Source organism: Panthera uncia, chromosome E3, assembly GCF_023721935.1.
Source record: "Panthera uncia isolate 11264 chromosome E3, Puncia_PCG_1.0, whole genome shotgun sequence".
Lineage (NCBI taxonomy): Eukaryota > Metazoa > Chordata > Mammalia > Carnivora > Felidae > Panthera > Panthera uncia.
In genome coordinates, this window is record NC_064815.1 from 16,979,140 (window position 1) to 16,999,586 (window position 20,447).

The following is a 20,447-nucleotide window of genomic DNA, read 5'->3' on the forward strand; positions in this document are numbered from 1 at the left end:
CCCCCCCCCCACCCCCCCGCCAGGAGAGGGGGCCAGAAATCACTTTGTAATTCAGCATTTCCTATAAAATAGGAGTTTTTAGGACCCTGGGTCTTCGTTTTCCCCTTTGCCCTCTTACCCCCAGTCCTGGGCTCCTCTCCCGGCTACCCCTCAGAAACCAAAAGCAGATTATTTGAAGGAGAGCCCCTTGCCTCATAATTTATTTCAAAACTCACAACTTCTCCCAGGAATTCAACCAACTAAGGTCCGCACAAGTTGGGAATTTGCTGGGTCTTTTATCCTCCCTCTTTCCTCCCGGGGAAGGTCACCACTTCAAAGGCAAGAGCTTTGCTGTCTAAATCTGAGCCCCAAATAGGAAGGTGGTCAGTTACATTTAACATCGTAAAACCCACAAAGGCAAAAATGGCCTGGCCTCTGGGAGCAAGGCTCCTCCCTGAGGATTCTGTTTCAACACACAATGGAGCAATTTGCTCTGCAAGAGTCCGACTGAACCTCCCGGAGGCAACTTGTCCCCCTGCAAAACCAGGATAAAAATACTTAACTATGTACACACACAGGCATAGCTAGGGGGTCAAGGTGTGATGTCCAGGTCAAAAGGGCAAGTAGCAGTTGTGATGAAACAGTATGTGTGGTATGATCCCATCTTTACCAAATAATGGCATAATATAGCAGGAATAGTACTGCATGTTAGTATATGAGGGACGTACACAAAATGTAGCAACCTTGGTTATGGAGCTGGTTTATAAAGTGACTTGTACTTTCGATGTTTTTCGACACGCACACTGTAATCAATGCTTTTCATAATCAGTACTATATAGCTTTTTAAAAATACCCAGCGCTCTTGGGGCGCCTGGGTGGCTTAGTCGTTTAAGCGTCTGACTCTTGATTTCAGCTAAGTCATGATTTCATGATTCATGAGATCGAGCCCCACATCAGGGTCTGTGCTGACAATGCAGAGCCTGCTTGGGATTCTCTCTCTCTCTCTCCCTCTCTCTCTCTCTCAAAATAAATAAACATTAAAAATAATACCCAGGAGCGCCTGGGTGGCTCAGTTGAGCATCTCACTTCGGCTCAGGTCATGATCTCGCAGTCCGTGAGTTCGAGCCCCATGTTGGGCTCTGAGCTGACAGCTCGGATCCTGGAGCCTGCTTTGGATTCTATGTCTCCGGCTCTTTCTGCCCCTCCCCTACTTGTTCCCTCTCTCTCTCTCTCAAAGATAAATAAATGTTTAAAAAATACCCAGCTCTCAGGGTTGCTGAGAAAATAATAATGCCAGTAAAAGTGGCACACTGTCTGGAATGTAGTGCTCACTCAGTGAACAGAAGGAGCGGTGAGAGGGGTCGTTTATATTTCCGTTTTCGGAAGCCATTGTGTGCCCTACATGGTACTCACCTTTCTCCAGCTGCCACCCTATTTTCTTCCGTCAAAGCAGTTTTCAGCACCAGAAAAGTATGTGATGTGCTGTTTAACGCACAGAGCGCGCCCAGGTTGGGGCTCGGGGAGCCAGGGACAGGACAAGAACTCACAGCTTCGGTGGGCTGGGGGCAGCAGGCATCCAGGCAGCGGGCGGGGCTGGGCAGAGGGAAGTCGCAGGCTTCCGCACAGGTCCAGCAACAGTCCTGGGGCCGGGAAGCGCCTTGCTTCCTGCAGGGGGAGCTGCAGTCCGTGCAGCAGCCCTGGGCCTAGGAGATGGAAAGGGCTCAGGATCCGGGTCAGGTGGCATGCGGGAGACAGAAAAGGAGGGACCGTGACAGGTACAGATGCGGGGACTAAATGGCAAAGGAGCCTCAGAGTAAGGGCCTGCAGATGAGGGCACCGACTGACCGCCTCCTCTTCCCCAGAGCCCACCCTTCAGCCTCCACCAGGCCCCTCACCAGCAGGCAGTGTCTCGTCAGCAGCACTACACCGAGCAGCAACAAATAGATGCCCACAGCGACGAAGACGATGGCGGGGATGGGGAGCAGCAGGGAGGGACTGCTGACGGGAGCCGGGGTTGGGTTCCACGGGCTAGAGGAGGCCTGGACAAGCACAGGAGGAAGGGGTGACAAGGAGGTGGGAGGGGCTGCAGGAAGGCAAAAATACCAGGAGGGACACCGGAGGTGGCTGGGAAGAGGGGAGGAACGGCCATCAGATGCTGGGGAGAGAGTCATTGGGACTGCACTATCCTGTTCCCCAAATGTGACCTTCCTCTGTCGTCCCCGTTTCAGCACCATCGGTACCTGTTGATCATTCTAGAATGTTCCAAGATGTGTTGCTCTTCCTCTCAGAATGCCTCTCCATAACGTATCTATTGTCTCTGATTCCTCTGTACTACTTTACCGTCCCTTAGGCCACATTACTGGCCGCTGACTGTCTTCCAACCCACAGTTCTGCCTCTTCCCATCCCAGCTGTGTTGTGTATCTGTCCTTTCCTTCCAGTCCTTCAGTGGCTCCCAGTGACTCAGTCCAAACTTCTTATCTCAGTGACAAAGCCCCCGAGCTAGCCCTGCCCGCCTCGGCCTCCCTCCTCCTCTCCACTCCAGCCATACTGAAGTCCTAGCAGCTCCCCAAACGCCTACCCTCTCTCCCACCCCCGAGGCTCTGCCCGAGCTGCTCCCCCAGCCTGGGATGCCTCTTCTCCTTGATTACTTGGCAAGCATCTCATCTTGCCAAGAAGCGCGGGAATGTGCGCTCCGTGGGAAGTCTATTCCCGGCACTGTCTCACAGCTCTCCTCCGGAGCTCGAAGGGTCTACGTTGGGTACAGAGCCCCCTGTCCAGTCCGGGCTGGAAGGCAGGCAAAGTCAGGGTGAGTTTAAGGCACTTAGGGGGTCCCTCCGGGAAAGGGTAAGGGGCCTAGGACTCACGGCCATGGGGCAGGACAGCGCCGGTCAGTCCAGGAGCTGCAGAGGAGAGAAAGTCCTGGGTCTCAGAGGCTGAGAGGGGCCATTGGACTGGGGTGCCCGATACCCCCCGCCCAGTCTGGAGAAACTGAGGCCGAACGATGGCTACTGGTCGGGACAGTGGGGTCGGGGGTCCGGGGGATTCGGGGCGGCGCCCCCCTCGCAGGCCCCAGCCTGGCCCTGGCCACACCCTTGACTGTCCCCACACCCCGGCCCCCTCCGTCCGCTGGTCCCCAGCACCTGCACCCGCGGGGCCGCGGGCAGTTCACGGATTCCGCGCCGCGCTCATCCAATCCGCCGCGGCGGCAGCACCGCCCAGAAGCTCCCGCTGCTTCTTGCCGTTGCCATGGGGATCCGAGCGCCGCTCCTACGGCGGCCGCCGAGACCCAAATTCCTTCTCCCAGCCGTTCTTCCCCGGCCAGATCCTCTGCGGTCACCAGCTCCTCGTAGCCGTGGTCGACCAGGTTTTCCCGCCGTTACTGAACGGAAATGGCGATTTCCCGCTGCCACCTGCCGCAGTCGGACCCCCATCTTGTGCGGCGTCCGGCGGCGCTGCAAAGAAAAGACTGATACCCGGGGCTACACCAGCAGCGTGCTGTGTGACTTCGGCCAAGTCACTGAGCCTCGCTGAGTCTGTAAAACCGGGAAACGCCTGCCTTACGGGGATGTTGTAAAAATCAAAGCTACTTGTTAACTGTATACCGTTATTCTTTTTTTTTTTTTCCCCCAACTTGGCCGCACCCATTTCTTTTTTTTTTTTTTTTTAAATTTTTTTTTTCAACGTTTTTTATTTATTTTTGGGACAGAGAGAGACAGAGCATGAATGGGGGAGGGGCAGAGAGAGAGGGAGACACAGAATCGGAAACAGGCTCCAGGCTCCGAGCCATCAGCCCAGAGCCTGACGCGGGGCTCGAACTCACGGACCGTCAGATCGTGACCTGGCTGAAGTCGGACGCTTAACCGACTGCGCCACCCAGGCGCCCCGGCCGCACCCATTTCTATTGACAGTGTCCTAATTTAAGACTTCAGCGGGTCTCTTTAACCTTCACATAATTGTCAGAGTGATTTCCTCCCACCCATATCAGATCTTGTCCCTTTTCCGGGGGGCTGGGGGGCTCAGTTGGTTAAGCGTCAGGCTTCGGCCCAGGTCATGATCTCATGGCTCTGGGTTCGAGCCTCCAGTCGGGCTCTCTCCTGACAGCTTGGAGCCTGCTTTGGGTTCTGTCTCAGGGCCTCTTTCTCTCTCTGCCCCTCCCCTGCCTGTGCTCGCTCTCTCTCTCTCTCTCTCTCAAATATAAAAATAAACATTAAAAAAATTAAAAAAGGTCTTTTGTCCCTTTTTTTAAGTTTATTTATTTATTCTGAGAAAGAGGGAGAGAGAGAATGAGTGGAGGAGGGACAAAGAGAGAGGGGACAGGATCCCAGCCGGGCTCCGTGCTAACAACAGAGAGCCTGATGCGTGGCTCAGACTCATGAGCGGTGAGATCTTGACCTGCAGGGAAATCAAGAGTTGGACGCTTAACTGACTGAGACACCCAGGCACCCCAGACCATGTCCCTTTTCTATTTTAAACCTCCGGAGGCTCCCCAGCCGACTCCAGGATAAAGCCCAAGTGCTTAGCTGACAACATCATCCACTCTGGGCCCCTTTTGTCTTCCGTTTGTTCATTCACAGTATATCTAGGTTCTGGGACTCTAGCAGAGAATAAAGCTGACAAATTTCCTGCCCTCGTGTTGCTTACATTCTACTAGGGGAGGGGAATCAGATAATCTGTAAAACCATAACTAAATAACAATATATAATCATTCTTCCAAATTTCTACCATAGGACCTGTTCAAGTTTCCTGAACCAGTGCAGAGGGTCTCACAGCTCCACACATTTGCAGATGCTGTTCCCTCTGCCTAGAACACCCTTCCCCTGTTTCCCTCTGAAGAGTTCCCTCATCCTTCCAGCCTCTGCCTCAGGGAGGTCTTCCTGCCAACCTCACGGGGAGGTGGCTGCTTATGGCACCATATATGCACCGCTGTCCCAGCACTGATGACAAGCAATTTGAATTCTCCACTTTGCTCCCCGGTTAGATGGCGAGTGCCTGGGTCTGATTCATCCCCATATCCCAAGCCCTGGCAGTTGCTGTGGTCTTGGGGGCCTCGAGTGAGTACTCACTGATTCTATGAATGAATCAAATCCAATGCCATCCACCAATGAAGTGTTGTTATCCAGATGCCCTACCTCCTTTGGCTCTCAAGCCACTCGGGCCTCCCACGTTTCATTCCTGACCTTTCTGGTTCTACGCAAACAATGCTTGCGCTCGTGCACACTCATGGAAGCACGCCTCCCCCATGGAGGCCACAGACTTCCTCCATGATTACTGTATCTGGGCATGTTCCCCTGAAAGCAGTGCCACCGTGTACCTACTTTTGTCCATGTTGTCCACCCCGAAGTACCTTGCCACACTGCTGCCCCTGGGGATCTCCTGCACCACAAGGCAGCCACAGAAATCACCAGGGTCTGTGTCCCTGGTTCCCAAATCTCCCTTCTCACCTTCAACCACACTGACAGATTCCCGCCCAGCACCGCCCCCCCACCCCCCCCCCCCCCCCCCCCCCCCCCAGCCCTCTCAGTGGAGCTTCAAGCCCAGAAGACAGGGGGCTAGCTGTCCCCAATGTCACATTGCTGATTCTAAGTCAGGGGCAGATTGCCTTCTCGGGACTGTCTTCTTGTCTGCCCCATCTTCTTTGCAAAACCCCAAGGCCCGAGATGAGGCCAGTCCCCACCCCAGCCCCAGGAAAGGTCTCAGGTGACACCCACTCCCGCCCTCTGTTCATTTCCTGCCAAGGGAGACGTCAGCCTTGGCAAGGCCTCTGGACACGTCCATGGCCTGCAGTGGTCAGACTCACTATTGATGATATTCTGTTCCTACCGGGGGCTCATACATTATGCAGGATGGTGGACAGTGCACCGGGCCTGCTCGCTGTAAGACCAACCAATAAGATGGGTGATGTAGGCACCCCACTCTGCCAAGGCCACCTCTGCCCTCCCTACTGGAGGCAGGGAGAAAATGACTTCAGAATAGTCAAATAGCCATAAGGTCTCCTTCTCCCTGAAGTTCAAAGCTGGGGGTGTCAGATATGATCACATGGAGTTTTGCTCTGCCCCCGGGAAGGAGACAAAAAGACGATGTACTCTCAGTCGTCATGGGCTGGGCGGGAGACCTGAGACCCACTGAACACCCAGGAGATGAAGGAAGCCTGGGCGGGCCTGGGTTCGGGCGTGGGAACGGAATCTGGCAGCTCTGATTTTGATCTTGGACTTTCAGCCCCTCCTATGGACATCAGACAATATTGCCTCCCAGAGACTAAGAGGAGGTCCTCAGCCTCCTTCTCAGGAAAATTGAAGGCCTTTGCTCAAGTAGTTACCCTGGGGGAATAAGAAGTTGAAGTAACCAGAGCGAGAGCAAGCATTAATCAAGGCCTCTTCCCAGACTTTATCTTCCTGAATCCTAACAGCAGACCTGAGTGGCAGCAATCATTATTTCCATTGTAGAGATAGAAAAGAATCCTGACCTGGTTGGGAAAGAATTTTAGGCCAGGCAAGATCTAGGTTTGAATTCTAGGTCTGCCACCATGTGTCTCAGTGACCCTGGGCAAGTCAGCCGACCTCATTGTGCCTCAGTGTTCCTCATCTGGAAAGCGGGGATCACCTAACAGCCTCAGAGGGTTTGTGATGGTTGAAGGAAAGGTATGTAGGCTACCTGGCATAGAAGAAGGGTTCATGAGGGGTGCCTGAGTGGCTCAGTCAGTTAAGCCTCCGAACCCTGATTCTGGCTCAGGTCATGATCTCACAGTTCGTGAGTTCAAGCCCCGCATCCGGTTCTGTGCTGACAGCACAGAGCCTGCTCGGGATTCTCTGTCTCCCTCTCTCTCTGCCCCTCCCCTCCCCCCGTCTCTCAAAAATAAACATTAAAAAAAGAATTTAAAAATATATAACTGGAACAACTAGGAATGAATATCACAGTACTTACAAGGCACCACATAGGAACTGTGCTTTAGACCCTTCTCATGCCCTAATCCTAGCAGCCCTGCTCCTGGCCCTGTCCTCATCCTAAGAGGAGATGAGTCGCTTGCACAACTTCTCCTGGCGACTGAGTGACAGAACTAGGATTTGAGCCCGGGCAATGGGACTTTGTGTGTGTACAACTGAGGCTCAGAGAGGTTCTGACACTTGACCAAGGTCACACAACCCATCTATGGGAGGAAAAAAAAAAAAAAAAAAAAAAAAAAAAAAAAGCCTGGCTAGACTCTTGGTTTTCTCACTCCCAATGCACCTGTTGTGCCCCTCAGCTTTTTCTATTGCACAGATAAAGGGGGGGACTGGACTTGCTCAGAGCAGTACCTAGCCTGGGACAGGTACAATAAAAACACTAAATAATAAATGTTCTGGCCCGCTGGGCGGGACTCTTTCCAGAGCACGGGTAGGGGGAATTGGACCCTTCCCTGGGTATCATGTGGGAAACAGGCCACTTCTGGCTGCTTATTGTTTACTTATTCACAGCCTTCGATGATATCACACCTGCACACCTCCCAGGGCCGTCGCGGGAGCCTGAAGTAGCAGGAAACGGTAAACTCCAGGCCCCGGGTGAATTGTGTGACAGGTGTGTGAGGACCGCGTGGGGGCGAGAGACTCACCTGAGGAAGCACGCTGGGCCGGGAGAGCGGGTCCCGCGAGCCTGGCACCCGGGGAGCGCCACCCACGCAGTCCCTCTCGGCAGGCGCTGTCCGAGGCGCGTGGGCAGGGGCTGCACCCCTGCGCGGAACTGGCCAGCGCTGTCCTCCTCCGGGAAGTTCAGGCACTCCTAGAAGGCCCAGGCGAAGGACCACGGTGTGTGGAATGCGTCCCATCTCGGGTTTATTTCCCACGCTACACCCATCGGCAAGAGAGCGCGCGCGCGAGCTCTTCTCTTTCCAACTCCTTTTCAACGCTTCTGATTATTCCAGGAGCAAGTCTCATTTTGCTGCCAGAAGCCCTTTAACACCTCTCTCCGTGCTTATCTTGCCATGTCTTGTCTTTAACAGAGAGAGAGGGTAGGCCTCCGGCTCAGAATTCCGAGCAGGTGAAAATATCGAGCTAGAAGGTTAGAACGAGTTTGGGGTTTTTGTTTTGTTTTGTTTTGTTTTCCATTTCATTTATTTTTTGTTACCTTCTATTTACAAGTGATACTGGTTTTCTATTTTCGGTAGTGAGAAGACGTTTCCCTTTAAAGTACGTGGTTAAAAGCAGGTACTCTGGAAATTAGACTAACTAGGTTCAAATCCCAGCTATGCCACTTAACTGCCGATGTGACCTTGAGCAAGTCTTGCAACCTCTCTGTGCCTCAACTCCCTCCTCTGTAAAGGGAAATGATAATGGCATCTCCTCCTTATGTTATTGTAAGGATTATATTAGTGTATGTAAAGGGCACCGATGGGTGCCTGATATGTAGGCTGTGTAAATGTTTGCTGTTAGGTTAAATAGGGCAAAAACAAACAGACAGACAAAATCCCGAGGTTTAGACAAAATTTCTTTGCACTGACCCCACCATTTTCCATGTGAGGAAGCAAAGTTTTGGAGAAGATAATTAAGTGGCTAAGCTAGGATCTCCGCAGGTCTCTGGATTCCCCATCCACTTACCAGCCATTTCAAACTTCGATAATTAATATAACTTCTCGCAGTATTCAGGTGTGCAATGAGACTAATACTATTTCACTGATGCTGAGATGGTGTGTGTAAAGGTGGCTCAGAACACAAGTTGGTGTGATGGCCCTAATGCATTTCAACAAGGGTAATATCGCCCCCAAGGGGACAGCAATAGGTTCTTGAGGGAAAAAAAAAAAAATTCTTAACTCTTTTTTTTTTAGGGTTTTATTTTTAAGTAATCTCTACACCCACTGTGGGGCTCGAATTTACAACCCCCAGATCAGGAGTTGTACACTCCGCCGACTGAGTAGCTAAGGAAGCAAGAACCATTAACAGAGATAAGTTCTGAAACTGTGACTGGCATGTCCAAGTTATTATTTTTTAATCTTGCAGTTCCGTTAGGAAAATGAGTTTATGGGTTTTCTATATCTGCTTAACATTATAGAGACCAATGCATTCAGAAAATAAGATTTTAAAAATCCCACTTTGTTCATGTCCTGTGTAACTTTGGACAAGGTACCAAACCTGTCTGTGCCTCTGTAAAGTAGACACAATAGAAAACAACTCATAAAGCTGTTCCTTTGTTAATGAGGAAATGAGTTGATATTTTTAAGCGCCCAGATCAGTGTCTGGCCCATAGTAAATGCCATATAAGTAGCATTTAACAAACTGGAATTATTATTATCCCACAAATGAAGAATTGACCCACAGAAATTGACCCACAATCATTCAGGGAATAGGAGAGCCTAAATTTGTTTTAGCATTTTTAAAATTCCAGGGACGACTGGGTGGCTTGGTCAGTTAAGCGTGGAACTCTTGATTTCAGCTCAGGTCATAATCCCAGGGGTATGGGATCAAGCCCCGAGTCAGGGAGACTGCTTGGGGAGACTGCTTGGGATTCTCTCTCTCTTTCTCCCTCTCTCTCTCTCTCTCTCTCTCCCTCTACTCCTCTCCCTCTCACACGTGCTTGCACGCACTCTCTCAAAATAAAAAAATTAAAATAAAATAAAATAAAATAAAATAAAATAAAATAAAATTCCAGCTTAATTTAAATAAAGCGCACACCATTTTAAGGGTATGCCTTGGACATGTTTATCCATGTATACACTCGTGATCAACATAAGGGTATTCCTAATCTCTCAGAAGGCTCGCTGGGGTCCCCTCTCATCAATACCTCCCACCAAGTTAAGTGCTGTTCTGATTTTTCACTGAAGATATTCTGCCTGTTTTGAATTTCATCCAAGTGGAGCCATACAGTATGTTTCTTTTATTATACACGGAGCCTGAATGTGAAGCCCAGATGGTCCCAGCCTAGAAATTGCCATCTTAACTCTTATCCTATACTGTACTGCCTTTTAAAGCCACGACTACTTAGGGTGTTATCTTCTCCCTCCCCTTTCCTGACTCCTCTTTTAGCTCTGGGGGAAATGTAGCTGTCCACTGAGCCATGACCAGTTCTAATTGGTCAATTCTGCATTAGAAGGCCCCACAGTCCACCCGCTGCCAGCAAGCAGATGATAGGGCACAGGTGTCAAGAGTGGGCCAATGGGAGGATAGCATGGTCTAAACCGCCCACCAATGGGAGGGAAGTTCCCGCCCTCTGCAACTGCCTCCCCAGAGCAGAGCCGCCTCAGCCTCGTGCCCTTGCAGTTTGACACTTTCCTTGTATCCTAAAAGAAGGTCCCCTCACTGCTGCCTAAGGGATGCAGGATGGCGGCCCCAACTCCCTGCATCCCCCCTGGGCTTTCTCCACCCCTCCCCTCCCTGGAGTGGACGGGAGGGGAGGCTTTTCCAGACAAAAATAACATATATGTAAATACGTCTGTTTTCAGGGATTCTGTTGTTTCTTGATGTTTTTTTTCCTTTGTCAATGGGATAATGCTTTGGCTTTCCTCTTTCTTTTTTTTAAAAAAGGTTAGTTTTAAAATTCCAATATCTTTACGATGTGAACACCCTCTTTCCTTTTTCTGAATTCCGGGTGCTGATGAGAACCATCAGCCTTCGTCCGTAGCCTCCACCTCGTCCCCTCAGAGGTGAGGACCTAGGAGAAGGGAGAGGTGACCCGAAGAGCTTGGGGATGGGGCAGAAGATGGGACGGGGTAGAGTTAAGAAAGAGCAGGCACATCCTTAGGGTTGAGGATGAAGAGAAGAAATTTTAAGGTGTGAGATGGACTGGGAGGTATAGCACCAGCTTCGAGGGTGACAGGGAAACTGCTTGAAATTGTTGGAACAGGTTGATAAAAAAAAAAAAAAAAAAAGAAAGAAAGAAAGAAAGAAAGAAAGAAAGAAAAAGAAAGAAAGAAAGAAAAAAGGATGTCCAATTGCCCTGGATGAGGGACATTTAAAGAGCAGTAAAGGTCCCGAAGAGATTAGGGAAGAGGGATGCCTGGTGGTTTTTGGTGCTTACGGCTGGGTGGATCCCATGGGCTGTTGAGGTATTGGGGTGAAAGGGGTGTCTGGGGCTGAGGGACACCGACCGTGCTGAGGCGTTCTCATGGTCACTTTTCTCACCTTCTCTACCCCTCTCCTCCACAGGCATGCCCCTGCTCTTTGTACTGGGCTGCATTTTCTTCCCACTGAGCTTCACTGTCCTCTGCTGGGGCCTGCAGAACCACTCCCACCTGCGGATGGAGAGACCAGAGGCTGTTTTGGTGGCGTCCAAGTAAGAGGACAGAATGAGGGCATCCTTCCTGGGGCCAGGTTTGGTGGAGCTGATCCCCTGCTTTCAGGAAGAGTCAGTGGTGAGAGCAGAAGCCGAGTATGCGCGCGTGCGCACGTGCGTGTGCGTGCGTGTGCGTGCGTGTGCGTGTGTGTGTGCGCGTGCACGCGCACCAGGGGAGATGAAGAGTCAAAAAAAAAAAAAAAACTGGCTCTGGGATCTTTTGCAAGTCATTTCACCTCTCTGAACTTCAGAGCCCTCACTTGTAAACGGGCTTACTAAGAACACCCACCATCCAGTCCTTGTGGAGACGTTGGGTTGAGTTGAGTCGGTTGAGTTCATATCTCCAAAGTCGGGGCTGAGACTCCTGCAAGTCACACAAAGGCCACAGGCTCCGTGAGGACTGGTGAGCTCATCAAATGGGGCAGCGGCTGCTCAGCTCCAGCCAGATAGTATGGACCTAGAACGTGGGCTCCATGTTGTCTGGCCTTTGGATTCTTTCCTAAAGGAAGTTGAGCTTTGGTGGGAAATCTCCTAATTTTCAAACACTGACACATAACTTGGAATTTCAGAAAATTCTGTATTGGCAACTCTATGCTAGCCGAACAAAGCATGCCTGTGGGCTGGATTGGGGCCCTTACACTGCAAATTTATGACCTGTTTGACACAGCTTAATGTACATGTGACCTATCATGGAAACTTAGGTAGGAGAGAGAGCAGGCAGAAGGCAGAATTCACTTGGGTGTCTAGGCGAATTCTTGGAGGACAGAAAAGTGTCTCTGCCTGCTGTAATTCATGTCATCTGCAGAGAAGCCATAACTTGGCCAAGTTTGTTGTCCTCAATCCAGTAGTTATGGTGCCCTACCATCCCCCAGGATGGTGCCCATCCTCCCCCAGACTCAGTGGCTTTACTCTTTGCCTTTGGAGCTATCCAGTTTTGCCAGTTTTCGTAGCTGTGTTATCTTGCTCAAGTTTTTTTTTGTCTTTTGTTTCTTAAATCTCTAAACCTGTTTCTTGTCTATCAAACATATATTACCATCTTGGGAAATTAAATAAGAATGAACATAAATCACCTTGCCTCATGCCCAGCACACAGTGAACACTCAAGAAGTTGGGTTCTGGGGCATCTGGGTGGCTCAGTCGGTTAAGCCTCCGACCCTTGATTTCAGCTCAGGTCATGATCTCGCAGTTCATGGGATCGAGCCCCACATCAGTCTCTGCGCTGATAGTGCTGAGCCTGCTTAGGAATCTCTTTTCCCCTCTCTCTGACCCTCCCCCTGCTCTCTTTCTCTCTCTTTAGATAAATAAATAAACTTAAGAAAAAAGTTGGGTTCTTTTCCCCCTGAAGGGAAGCCCTGGAGTCAGGAAACTGGGTCCACTATTGTCTCTAAATTGTCCCCAACTTCTGCCTAAGGCCAGAGACCTCTCAGGATCTGTTCCTTCCTCGTGCCACTAGAGGGCAGCATAAAATTGCAAATCCAGCCCTTTGCCTCTCTTTTGGGGAGGAAATGGAATGGTCTGAGGACAGGCAAAAGCAAATCGTAGGGCTGCTAATTGAGGTGCACCTTAGGGCAGGCCTGGAAACGAAAGTATGGTGTGGGTACAGGCCCCACATCATGCAGAAGTCCGTAGGACAGTTGGGTGCAGGCCAGGAAGGCCAACTTCCAGGAAGGCAGCACGAAAGGGTGAGAAGCCGCTCAGAGGTTTCCAGCTGGGCTTTGGACACACAAATCGCTGGGCCTTGATTTCCTTGTGCTTGAATGAGGGGCTCGAACCAGCTAATCCTTGAGGTCCTTTACTGGGAAACTGGGCTGTTCTGTGAAGTCGCAGACGAAGGGGAGCCAGGAAGATGATAAACCTGAAGAAAAAGCAAAGTGACTAGTGCTTAGGGGAGGCCAGGAGAGGCCAGGCAGCCTGAAGGACAGGGGCAGGGCGTCCTTGTGCTCCAGGTGGGTTTTCAGAGAGGCAGGTGTTCTTCTTCAAGCCCTGCAGCCACTCTGACACCCAGCACGAGAAGGTTCCTGCCTCTTCTTAGCTATGGGACCTTGGGGAGGGCCACTGAAGGCTTCAGGACCATTTCTTGACCTGTAAAAAGGGGACAAGTGCTGTCACCTCGGTGCTATTACAATAGTTAGACAAGATTACAGGGCAGTCTTGCAGCAGTCAGGAGACACCTCATGTATACCTAGAATTTTCTTCTTCCCATTGGAATGAAGGATGTGTGTGTTGGGGGGGGGTCTCAGAGCCTGAAAGGATGCTGTGTTGAGGTGTTTTTATTCCCATGCATCCTTAAACTCATCCTTCAGAGACAGCAAGATGCACCACTTTGTCTTGCTCCCTCCTCCAGGGAATCCTCTTTTTCTCTTTGCTGGAGGGACACCCCTAAACTGGGACCCCAGCGGGTCACTGAGGGACAAGTGTCGGGAGGCATTGGCAGCGGAAGAAATGGTAGGCATTTGCAAATGTACTGGTGGGAAACAGGGTCGAGCCCCCATCTGATGGCTCAGAGCCCCCTCCCAGCTAGCCAGGGAGCCCAGGGCCACCTTCCTCCCCAAGAGGAGAGCTGACCCTCCCCTGGCCCTTGTCCCCAGCAGCCCCCTGCGCCGCAGCTGCTGTCTCTTTAAGGGCCTCCCCCTCCCTCTTTCTCTGCTCCCCCCATCTCTGTCGCAGCCGCTGCTGTGGCTCAGAGCTGCATGGGAGACGCGCTGCAGGTCCGGTTTCTTGGTGTCTGGTCGGTGCCATCATTCCCCACCCCTCCCCCGCCCTCCCCAAGCTGGTGACTCCCCCTCCCCCTCCCCCTCCCCTCCGAGGGGGCAGGGGGCTGGGCACGAACTCTCTATAATGCCCCGTGCAGCCTCCGGGGCCGGGCAGCGGGGACCGTGGCAGCAGCAAGAGGCGGGAGAGCAGTGCTGACCGCTGACCACTTGCCCGGCCACTCCTCTGTCTCCCTCCCTCCCACCTCCCTCCCTCCCTCCCTCTCCCTCCCTCTCAGGGCTGGCACCACAGTCCCACCCCGCCTTCTCGGGTCCTCCCAGCCTCTCCACGTAAGCCCCCCCTCCCCACCTGCCTCTTCTCTCCCTCCCCTCCCCCACCCGCATCCTCCTCCTCCGGTACCCTCTCCCTCTCTGTCCTCTGACCAAGTCCTCTCCTCCTGTCTCGCTTCCAGCCCTCTGGCCAGCTTCCTCCTGCTCCCTTTCCCAGATCCTCCCTCTCCCCAGCCTCTCCCCATTTCCCCAGTCTCATCTAACTCCCATTCTCCCTTCCTCTGGTCTGACTCGCCTGCCCCATCCCGTCCCCGCCCTGTCCCCTTTGTGCCCCTTTTTCTTTTTCTCTCTCCTTCCCTGGTTTGGTGTCCCTTCTCCACCTCGAACTCCCTTCAGCTCGGCCTCCCTGCCCCCTCACGGCTTCTCGCTTCCCTGCCTGAGGCCTGAGCCACCATGCTGACCCCAATGGTGGCTGGGGGGGTGGTGTTCCCCGGTCTCTTCCTCCTCTCCAAGAACACGCTCCAGCGGCTGCCCCAGCTGCGCTGGGAGGAGGCCGACGCGGTCATTGTCTCAGCCAGGTAAACTGCCTCCCTTCGTCTCAGCCCCTCTCCCCTCCTCAAGCATTATGGGGGTGGAAGGGATCCCATCCTTCCCTGGACCCTTGGCTCATGGGGGATTGGGGGTTCCTGAAGTGATTGGTGGGCTTTATCTCCAAGCTTCCTTCCTCCCTCACTGCCTTACTCGCCGTCCCAGGAGACCTCGTCCAAACCCAGCCATCTGGTCTACTAGTATCCAGACTGCTTTTCCTTCCTTTCCCCCATTCACCCTCCCAGCCTCCAAAACAGGGCCAGCGTGTGACTGAAACATTCTTCTAAGATATTAGGGAATAAGGCAAGGGGCAGAGAGCTGTGTATTTATTGTTCAGGGCATATGTTTGAGGGCACAAGGGACAGAGGAGTGAATGGTTCAACTCAGTACAACCCCAGAGTAAGGGCCAGAGTTGAGGAGGGGAGCACGGGGGCAGTCAAAGAGTGAGTGGGAAAGTGGCCAGGGGGAACTTGAGGTCACTGAGGGGCCAGGTGACGAGTGGCATGACTGGGTGGCTGAATGTTGCAAGAACAGGCCCAGGGCTCCCCCTTGCCATCCAGTGCTGTCCCTTTCCTGCCTCTCCCTGGGAAGAGACCTTGTTATCAGCACCGTCTCACCTCAAGATGACCTCCCTGGTCATGAGAAGAGGGCGACTCAGTGTCCACAACTGAGGGAAGGAAGATGGCCGTGAGGAGTTGGGTGGACTGAGGAGTAGCAGCTGGGCGAGTCCCCTAGCCTGAGGCTGGGGGAAGCCCTGGGCAAGCCAGCCTCAGGCAGAGATGGGCAGAGAGTGGCCCGAGAGGTGACCCGAGTCCGAAGTGCAGTAAGTGGACAGTAAAGAGGAGAAACTGAGATCTGCGTCTCCTTTGTCTACCGCGGCTCCCTCTTTCGCCCTAGGCTAGTGTCCTCTGTCCAAGCCGTCATGGCCTCCACAGCTGGCTACATCGTCTCCACCTCCTGCAAGCACATCATTGATGACCAGTAAGTGCCATGAGACCGCCTTTGCCCAAGTTTCCGGCAGCCTGTGTGTGTGTGTGACTCCCAAGTACCCCAGGTCTTCTACGGGACTCATTCAGTGGTCCCCGAGCCCTTCACTTGGGACTGAGCAAGTTAACTGCATTAGCTGCAACTCAACACCCAGGGATAAATTTATCCCTGTCCTGTCCTTAAAGGTCAGAACTAGGAGGAGAAGGAGTGGCGATCAGAAAGGATTGTCAAAGCAGCCCCTAGGCTTCCCGGCCTCTCATACCCTCATACTAGTAGGTCCTGTGTGTCCTTCCCTCCCTACTTCTTCCCACCTTTACATCCCTCAGACCCCTTTTCTAACCAGCACCCACATGGGGTGCCTTCCTCCTCATGCTGGGCTCACCCCTCACCTCCTCCCAGAACCCAGGTGTCCAGTCCAGAGGAGAGAGATGACAGAGACAAGGCCACTAATGGCTAGGCAGTGGGGGAGGGGAAAGAGAAGGGTGAAGAGGCCAGAATTTGGCACTAGTAGCTGCTGCAGTGCCCGGTGCTTGCCAAAAAAGCCCAGGACTGAGGAGGTGGGGCGGCCAGAGGAAGGAGAGGGGCCCTGTCCGTGGTGCTGACGGGCCGGCTCCAGGCGACCCACGGGCTGCTGCAGAATTGCCTGGGAGGGTGCTGAAGACCCCCCACACCTGACTTCTGGCTCTGACCACCTTCTCTGGTGACTGTGGGGCCACAGGAACGTTGTCTGGATGACCCTGACCTGGCGTGCCCCTCTTTCTCTACAGACGAGTTCCCTTATCTGTGGGGTGAGATACATCCCTTCCGGGAAGCGCTGCCATGAGGAGGAACTGAGCTGTGTGTCAAATGCCTAGAGCAATTCTGGCTGTCGCACAGTGGGTGCTTAACTCTTCCTTCACATCTTGGTGACTTGGGTTCCTCTTGCCCTCCTCACTTCTTCCCCACCCCTGGGTCTAAGATGAGCCTGGATTCCCAGGATTAAACTGCTCTCGCCTCCTCACACAGAGGTCACCTTTCGGCTCTTACATTTCCTTCCCCCAACTCAGGTCTGTTCTCGTCTCTCCCCCTTTAATCCTCAGGTGGGTGTCCAAGATCAGGGTTAATGCAGGGACAACAGCTGTTCCTACTTCTGAGCACCTAACTGCTGAGAGGGTGGGGATGGGCTTAACTCTTCAAGGTGCAGCCCGGGTCCTGGCCCTCCCTCCCCACAAGCCACTCAGCTCCTGGGGCCAGCTCTCCCAGCCACTCCCACTGTAACTTCTCTTGGGACAGTTTGGGCTGCCTGTCCCCCTCCAGGCCAGTCTGGCCCAGGGCTTGCATTCTGTTTTCTGTTTTCATCTCACCCCATCCTTCGCTGAGCTACCGCCCCCCCATCCCCCCCCCCCCCCCCCCCAGGCCTCATTCCCCTTCTCCCTTCAGCAGCTCCTCATATTTTGTCTCCACTCTCGTTCTGCATCACTCTGGCTGACTTTGCTTTCATCCCTCCGCCTTGCTGGGCGAGTTCCCTGGGCCCTACCTCCCTGATCTCCCACTCCCAGCTCAGAGCTGCTACAGGGCTACAGGATTGAAGAGAGAGTGTCCAACATGCTGAGTCAAGAAGAAAAATGCAATGTTGCACATTCATGCACTTTTCATTTTTGTTTACTCCCAAAGTACACAGAACTTTCTCTGCTCTTGGCTCCTTTCGCTCAGCGTTTTCGCCTTAATGCTTGGCTGTACCTGAAAAAACAAGAGGTTGGACCACATTCAGGCAGACCAACCGGCACTGAAAGCACCACCAGATCCCTAGCAAAAGCCTGTCTGTGACACCTGTCTCGAATCTTCTAGAGACAGTGGGGCTCTAGGCAAAGGCTGTGGAACCAGACTTCTCTCATGGTTATTCCTTGGCCAAGTTACCTAATCTCTCAGTTTCCTCGTCTGTGAAATGGGGGTGATAACCACACCTACTTTGTATGAAGTTTTTTGTGGGGAGGGAATAAGTTTATGTATGTGAAAGGTTTTAGCTATTAGGACAGCGCCTGCTTGTAATAAGCAGTCAATGGATGTCGGCCACTATGATCCCTCTCCACTGCTCTTGCCTCTTCTGCTGTTATTTGTCCTAACCTCAGCTGTCTCTCATATCTTGCCGGAACTTGCTTTCTCACTCTCACACTGCCCTATGGTCTGTGGTTGTCTTTGGGTATCTTTTCCCTTTTCTTGCCCACCATATTGCAGAAAGAGAGAGAGAAGAATGAATGAATGAATGAATGAATGAATATGAAAAAGGGGTGGGTTCTGAGATCAGACAGTCTGGGTTTGAATTCCAACACTACTCCCTACCAGCGGTGTGATGGTGTGATCTTGGGCCAGTTTCTTGCCCTCTACCCTTGGGTTCCGTCATGTAACTCGAGAGTCCACTCTCGCCTCAGGGTTGTTGTGAATATCACTTGAGATCTGACTCATGTGGCACGTCCAGTGCTGACTGTGGCACCTGGTGGCTGCTCTGTCCCTCTCCTTTCCTCTTTGATCTCTCTCTCTCTCTCTCTCTCTGCCCAACAGACACTGGCTTTCCTCTGCCTACACGCAATTTGCAGTGCCCTACTTCATCTATGACATCTACGCCATGTTCCTCTGTCACTGGCACAAGCACCAGGTCAAGGGGCACGGAGGGGACGAAGGGGGGGCCAGAGCCCCAGGCAGCACCTGGGCCGTGGCACGCGGCTACCTGCACAAGGAGTTCCTCATGGTGCTCCACCACGCCGTCATGGTGCTCGTATGCTTCCCGCTGTCGGTGGTGAGTCGGGGTGTAGAAAGCCAGGGTCTCCTGTCCTGCTCATGCCAGCAGGAACCGGGGAAGCCCTGCGGCCAGGTCTCAATAGCAGGACAGGTTGGGGAGAGTCTCCACAGAGGGTTTCCTGAGCACCAGACCGGCCCCAAACAGCGTGAGGGTGTGGGGTCAGCCTGGCCTGGGCTGGACATGCCCAGCCGTGGTGCTTGGGACCTGTGGCTGCATGTCTCTGAGCCTCAGTTTCCTCATCTGTGATATAAGGGTGAGCGATCTCACCTGCAGGATGACGGTTGGAGGGATACAGTGAGTGATGCTCGCAGCTTTGCTGCTATACGCACGTGTTCAGACTTTCAGGGTCAAGCATCTCCGCAAGTGGCCAAGAGGAGACAGGGAGGGAGTCCAGGGTGAGGCCAAGCTATTTCCTTCCTCTCCTCGCAGGTGTGGCGTCAGGGCAAGGGAGATTTCTTTCTAGGCTGCTTGCTGATGGCTGAGGTCAGCACCCCCTTCGTCTGCCTTGGCAAGATCCTCATCCAGGTGAGAGGGTACCTGAGGGTGTAGCGGGCCCCACGGGAAGGCAAACCTGGGAGGGGCTGCAGGCTGGGGTCTGGGGAGGCAGGGCTCTGGGGGGCTGAGTGGGGGCAGTGGGCCGAGGGTGGAGCCCCTCGCCCCGCTCACTCTGCCCCCTGCCCGCCCGCAGTACAAGCAGCAGCACACTCTGCTGCACAAGGTGAACGGGGCCCTGATGCTGATCAGCTTTCTCTGCTGCCGGGTGCTGCTCTTCCCCTACCTGTACTGGGCCTACGGGCGGCACGCCGGCCTGCCGCTGCTCGCCGTGCCCCTCGCCATCCCGGCCCATGTCAACCTGGGCGCCGCGCTGCTGCTGGCCCCCCAGCTCTACTGGTTCTTCCTCATCTGCCGCGGGGCCTGCCGCCTCTTCAGGCCCCGGGGCTCCCCTCCGCCCTCTCCTTGTCAGACCCAGGACTGAGGGTGGGGCCAGGGGACCCTCCCCATCCCACCCCTTGGGGACGGGGCTCTGGGGCCGCTGGGCAGGGGGTGGGAGCCAGGGGCCTCTTGCCCTGACAGCCCGGGGACTGACAGATGGACTCTGAAGGGGCCGAGGGGCGGGACATCTGCCCTCAGGGGCAGAGGGTCAGGGACCAGGTGAAAAGGAAGGCAGGGAGGGGGAACCTCTTCTCCCAGCAGTGCCTGAGCTGAGGGTAGCAGGCCCCTTCCTGCGCGGCCCCCCTTCTCCCGTCACCAACCCTGGGGCTCTGGGGGGAGCAAAGGATCAGAGGAAGGGGGCATCACTTCCTATCCACTGAGGGCTAGAGGGCCGTGGGGAGACTGACTCAAGGGGACCAGGACTCGGAGAATGTGGGGGAGGCCCTGCTGTCAAGGCCATCCCAGCCCCCCTGCTGCAGACTCCTCTCGGTTCCCCACCATCTGGGAGGAAGGGGACACCCTAACTATCCTCCCCACCCCCACCCCAGGCCTCGCTTGGGGCTAGCTGCCTCCACTGCTCCTCCCTAGGGAAGGCCAGCCTAAGGAATCTTATTTATTTTATTTATTCGCCCAAATTCATACTAGTTTGTAGGGATGGGGGGAGGGAGGTGGCTGCTACCCCCCAACCTTCCCAGTGCTGAGCAACCCCGGGGGCGGGCGAGGGGCACCCAGTCCCTTCCCCATTAGGCTGCACATCTTGCCCTCGGGCCCTGGCATGTCCCTGGTGCTACAGACCTCTCAAGGCTTCCTCCAGTCTGGGGTCAGGGGACCCTGGGAGGTGCTTTACAGACCGCTAATAAAGACGATCTGCGTGAACGCCACCAAGGCCCTCTTCACCCAGTTCTTTGGTGCTGGGAAGGGTGGGGGGGTCTGGGGACAGAAAGCACAGATGACCACAGGACGGGGA

General features: G+C 53.7%; 2 protein-coding genes across 4 annotated transcripts in view; one reads left to right on the forward strand and one right to left on the reverse strand.

Annotated features, from left to right (window-relative positions):
• LOC125928034 (keratin-associated protein 10-2) overlaps positions 1–3,209 on the reverse strand; it is a 7,638-nt gene extending 4,429 nt beyond the window's left edge. For 2 of the 3 annotated variants that reach the window (XM_049638562.1, XM_049638563.1), the window contains exons 1-2: positions 1,875–2,443; positions 1,527–1,682 (exon numbers count right to left, since the gene is read on the reverse strand). In XM_049638562.1, the coding sequence (XP_049494519.1) occupies positions 1,527–1,682; positions 1,875–2,213 (495 nt within the window). In that variant the 5' untranslated portion in view covers positions 2,214–2,443. Of the gene's footprint in view, positions 1–1,526; positions 1,683–1,874; positions 2,444–2,844; positions 2,881–3,120 lie in introns of those variants that run through there. The other variant, XM_049638564.1, reaches the window with a different exon arrangement.
• Positions 3,210–14,606: 11,397 nt separating this feature from the next.
• TLCD3B (TLC domain containing 3B) lies at positions 14,607–20,400 on the forward strand. Its single transcript, XM_049638569.1, has 5 exons — positions 14,607–14,774; positions 15,682–15,765; positions 18,310–18,544; positions 18,977–19,072; positions 19,236–20,400. Exons 1-5 carry the CDS (start codon positions 14,650–14,652, stop codon positions 19,521–19,523), a joined length of 828 nt encoding a protein of 275 aa, XP_049494526.1. The 5' UTR covers positions 14,607–14,649; the 3' UTR covers positions 19,524–20,400.
• The last annotated feature ends 47 nt before the right edge of the window (positions 20,401–20,447 follow it).